The 5,000-nt window shown below is 41.6% G+C and overlaps 1 protein-coding gene across 1 annotated transcript in view; it reads left to right on the top strand.

Annotated features, from left to right (window-relative positions):
* Positions 1 to 5,000, top strand: part of LOC138007675 (alpha-mannosidase 2-like) — a 42,078-nt gene that overhangs the window by 28,726 nt on the left and 8,352 nt on the right. Inside the window, exons 22-27 of the mRNA XM_068854718.1 lie at positions 262 to 312; positions 417 to 480; positions 1,015 to 1,076; positions 3,245 to 3,319; positions 3,808 to 3,949; positions 4,696 to 4,832. Coding sequence (XP_068710819.1) covers positions 262 to 312; positions 417 to 480; positions 1,015 to 1,076; positions 3,245 to 3,319; positions 3,808 to 3,949; positions 4,696 to 4,832 — 531 coding nt within the window. The remainder of the gene's footprint in view (positions 1 to 261; positions 313 to 416; positions 481 to 1,014; positions 1,077 to 3,244; positions 3,320 to 3,807; positions 3,950 to 4,695; positions 4,833 to 5,000) is intronic.

Raw genomic sequence — 5,000 nt, 5'->3', positions numbered from 1 at the left:
CCCAGGACGAACTAACTTGAAAAAGCCATGTTCACTCCAAGACATTTCTAGCTGAGGTGATTTGTTTCTGCACTGTAGCATTGGTTTCAGTAAGCACCTGCTAGGGAAGAAATAGAACCAATTGATCGCAATGCCTTGTTTAACAATAATTTCATTTCTAAACAACAACACAAGTGAGCAAAGTTTTTCGAGCGAACCTCCGCCTTGAACCGACCCCTATTTGAAAACCTGTCTTACAAGATCTCGCTTGTTGATATGCAGGCTCATGGTTTCGGAGAACAGCCCGCTGTTTTTGTGAGCAAAGGCAAACTGGTGAGTAATGACTTATAATTGTCTGGAGAGGTTGTAGTTCGAACTTTTGTAATACTGGTGTTGTTAAGCTGTTACACAGATTAAGGCAATTTTTTTCTTTTCAGATGCAGGAGGTGCGTGTTGCTCTTCCTAACGTTGTTCATGTGGTGCGAATTTATTCAGTTTCGGGTAAGCGCAGTTGATATATTTAAGCTTCATTTAACCAATAAACATAGTTGTCGGTAACTTTTCTGAAACACTTTGTGGAAGGTCCAAAGTTGTCGGTTTCGCATGTGAATGCTGTACGGGAATACAGTACGAGTATGCTTACTTGGTATATTTACAAACCTCCAATTTCTTTGATTCGTGGAGCTGTTGCGCACTCTTTGAAGAGCACCAATCGTGGACAAAACAATTGGAGTTGGAAAGGCCAAGAAGGCCGTCTCCCCCACCCCACGTTTTCTGGGGAAGGGAAAGCCGTAATATCAAGATTTTCTTCACGCAGCAAGAGCTGTTTTGTGCGTCATCTAAAATAGACAAGGAAGTTAAGAATGTCTCGACAATTGTGTCCAGGATTCCCGGCCTTGGTCGGTGTCCTACGAATTCTAAAACTTTGAATCTCTTTGCGTTTTACCATATTAGCTCAATATGCGGTTGATATGGCTTTTATATCGGCCGTCCCTTGTCATGACGATGACACGGTAGTCGCTTCTTTTATGGCAGGGCCAGAAGGGCGGACTGTGGAGATCCAAAACAAAGTGGACATAAAAAATCTAGTCAACAAGGTACGAAAACATGTAATATATTTCCATCTAAATTACTGCTCGCCTGAGAAAAGGAGGCGAAACAACTCGGTTCAATGGGCTCTTTATTTCAGTGCTGTATTCCTGCGAAAGACGTCTGTAAAATAATTAGATGCACACTGACTTTAATAAGCGTCACAAAGTGTCCCCTTGCTCTTTTTCCCCAAGTTCAATATCATTTGAGACTCGAAATACAGACAATTAACGTCACAAAATGGAGCAGCGCAATTTTCGATTGAGTGTTACAGAACCATACCAAACGAATCACTTTCACTGTTCATTACAATATGTGACAATAAAATGAACCACGCGCCGGTGCCATGCGCGGGGGGTTGTGAGTTCGACTCTGGCCGGACCAACACTCAGGGTCTTTAAATAACTGAGGAGAAAGTGCTGCCTTTGTAATTACATCTGCAAATGGTAAGACTCTCTAGTCTTCTCGGACAGGGACGATAAACCGTAGGCCCGTCTCACAATCCTTCAATGTTCGTAACCCTGTGGGACGTAAAAGAACCCACGCTCATTTGGCAAAGAAAAGGGCATGGAGTTCCCGGTGTTGTGCTCAGTGTCCTCCATGATATATCATAGAGCTGTCCGTGGGTAAATAAAAAGTGTGACTATGACCAATCGTCTGTCCAATACAGCTGCATGGATAAGAATGACATTCATGGTACTTTGCAAGAAATGCAAGATATCCACCTAATTACAAGCCCACTCATTTCAATAAGCGTCACGAAGTGTCCCCTTGCTCTCAGTCTCCCCAACTTCAACATCACTCGTGTCTCGGAATAACAGACAATTAACGTCACAAAGTGTCCCCCAAATACTGCTCTCAAGTAAGGATTAACAGCTGCATTTACCCTAAGCTGAAAATAACGCTAACCTTTATTTACCCGTACTTTATTGTTGAGAGTAGGTAGCAAAGACACCTAGGTGTTGGAATGTCAACACGATGGACGTACTTCTAATTTGTTGCATTTCTGAACATAATTGACAATAGGGAGCTTACGAAACGAGGACGACGACGGCTACGAGGACTTCATTTAAAAATATGAGTTCGCGTTATTTATATCACTACGAAACTATTTCATGTCGTTTCGCGGTAAAAATGTGTAGTAACTGTTGAGGAATTAAACTGGTATGAGTGGGTTGGAAGCGTAGAGAGAGAACTGAAAACTCATCGTCTTGTGCTAACGTCCTCCACAAAACCTTGAATTTGGTCATTTCACGTCGTCATTTAGCAGATGACGGCAAAGAAATGTACCAAAATGTAAAACGCACGTGCAGAGCGTGCAGAGCCATTGTTTTTGATCACTAAACTTATTGTTTTGTAGCGTCGTCGTTGCCGTTGGCGTCGTCGTTTCGTAAGCTCCCTAATTATTTTACGAGGGCGCGCTGGATATGAAGTGATAGATAACCAACGAGGCGCTTAGCGCCGACTGAGTCGGTTATAATCATTTTATATCCAGCAAGCCCGAGTAGAATAATTGTTTGATTAAAAACTCCTGGATCAACAACTCTTCCATGTATTGTCGACTAAAGCGTCGATTTCTGCCTCGGCCAATTCTGGTCCAAAAAGGTTTTTGGCGACCATTTTTTTCAGAGCTGCAAAGCTCGCTTTATTGCTGACGTGTTCCTTGACCATATTTGGTACAGCAGGTATATGAACTGATAGCCTGTGTCCGGCGAGCCAATGAAAATGCTTGAAATGTGTAGTTCAGTTTTTAATAATAGCTGTCATCAGGGAATAAATAGAAGGACCGTTCTTTAATTTGCCGTGCTCTTTAATGATTGTATTGTCTCTCTTTTGATAATTTTATCCGATAAATGAGCAAGGTCATCGATAACCAATGCTAACCCTTGTGAAACAAGATATATTCTTGTACAATAATTAATGCATTGAAACAATAACACTCGTAGTTCAGTTCGTCATCAATTAGTTCGAAGTTTTCCGGACGTAGCCCAGAAGTCATGTTGGACTTGACGCTGATGTGTCATCTTCACTCACCTTTAAAATTTCGTAACAAAGACACTGGCACAGAGACCCGGTTAAGGTTTACACTGTTAGCACCCGTTGGTATCCGCTTCAAGGTTGACTGATCTGCTAACGCTTACGTTATGTTCTTTTACCATATTTCTTGTTAATTTAGGAGCTGGTGATGAGAATCAAGAGCAATATAAAGAACAGTAATCGAGAGTTTTACACCGACTTGAACGGGTTCCAGGTGAGTAGACGCAGATGTGGTTGAAAAAGAGTTTTTGTCGTTTAATGCCGCGAATGGCAGCTTGATCTGTGAAACTCCGAGGAGTTTACTGTTTACATCCAAGCTCTTTTGTCCCGAAGGGTTTGTTGTCTTTCTTGTTTGTTCGAAAAAATGAAGTCACAGATAGTTGACCAAATAGAGGAATTTTCACATGCGTATAACGTCCGGAGAATAAGTAGAATCAAGAAAAGGGAGAATTGTTTCTCTCTTTCTTTATGGGAATGCGGTTTCGTTGTGAAAGGTCGAACAAATGGTTCGAATAACAGCTCTACTCTCTTCAATCGCTTTCCCTGTGGTGCCCCCACTCCAGCCCAGCACCCCCCCCCCCCTCCCCCTTCCTTAATCAAGAAGAAGCCGAGTCCTAGGGCAATAACTGAACCACTTTCCAGCTCTCTCTGGATTATTGTTGTGTATCCATTTTTATACTTTCATGATTTGCTCTCCTACAGATGCAAAAGCGTAAAACAATGGATAAAATTCCCATCCAAGCCAATTTTTATCCTCTTCCCTCCATGGCATTCCTCCAAGATAAGTCCACTCGATTAACCCTCCTTTCTGCACAGTCGAATGGTGTGGCTGGTCTTCATCAAGGTAACACCGTGATTATGGCACGAATTTGACGTTTCCTTTATTATGACAAATTCAAAGAAGGTAGAAAGTTAAGTAATGATCCGTGTAAGATGGATAGCAATTTCCTTTGTTATGCGGCAACGGGGCTTTCCCCACATAGGAATGTTATCATTTTTACACAGAGAATGCATAAACCTACAGGAAAGCCGTTAACGCAATAAAATTCATTTACAGCCCACTTTGAAAGGGTGTTTTTTTGTGTTAAAAGATTTTGACCAATCACAAGAGTTGAAAACAAAAGCCAAGAAACGTTTACAATTTTACATGTTCCCCACATACGATTTCTGTGGAATTCATTTAAACTGAGACCAGATGAAAGATGGAAGATGGTTGGAAAGTAAGGATGAATATAATACTGCTTTTATGAAGTTTTGTTAACTTTTGCTGTTTAAGCCAATCAGAAGTAAGTACAGACAATAGAAAAGTTATCACCTTTTTGCATACCAATTGAATTCCAACATGTTCGTTGCCGTTGTTGCTATCGTTCTTATCTGGACCGTTTCTTAATGCGAAAGAAATGTTGGTCGATCAAAAATCATTTATTATTCGACCCCTAAGTAGTTCCCTCGCACACATTCTTTTGGTTCGTCACACAATCTTTCTCGTTTGAGAGAAGGTCAAGTCGACTCCAAGGTAGCCTCCTTCGGTTACGAACGAACGAGCAAACAAGATTCGTCGCACTGATATTGTGCTTCTTGCATAAACAGGTGAATTCCAGGTGGTTCTTGATCGACGTCTTTACCAGGATGACAACAGAGGCTTGGGTCAGGGAGTTACTGACAACAAGGTTACTCCTGCCAACTTTAGGCTTCTAGTGGAGGAATTTAAAGCTGAACACGAACCCGTAAGTACAGTGGTTTGATGTAGCTATATGCGTCGTTTTTTTGTTTTGTTTTACTACGTTGGATAAGGCCAACTGTCGGCTGAGCCGGACAAAAGTGCTCACTGGTTTTCTCAAGAGAATTTTTCACTATAGGAGTTGTTCGCAAGCAAATGCTCTAGGTGCAACAGG

This window comes from Montipora foliosa, chromosome 6 (genome assembly GCF_036669935.1).
Source record: "Montipora foliosa isolate CH-2021 chromosome 6, ASM3666993v2, whole genome shotgun sequence".
Taxonomy (NCBI): domain Eukaryota; kingdom Metazoa; phylum Cnidaria; class Anthozoa; order Scleractinia; family Acroporidae; genus Montipora; species Montipora foliosa.
This window is presented reverse-complemented; position numbering and strand designations above follow the sequence as displayed.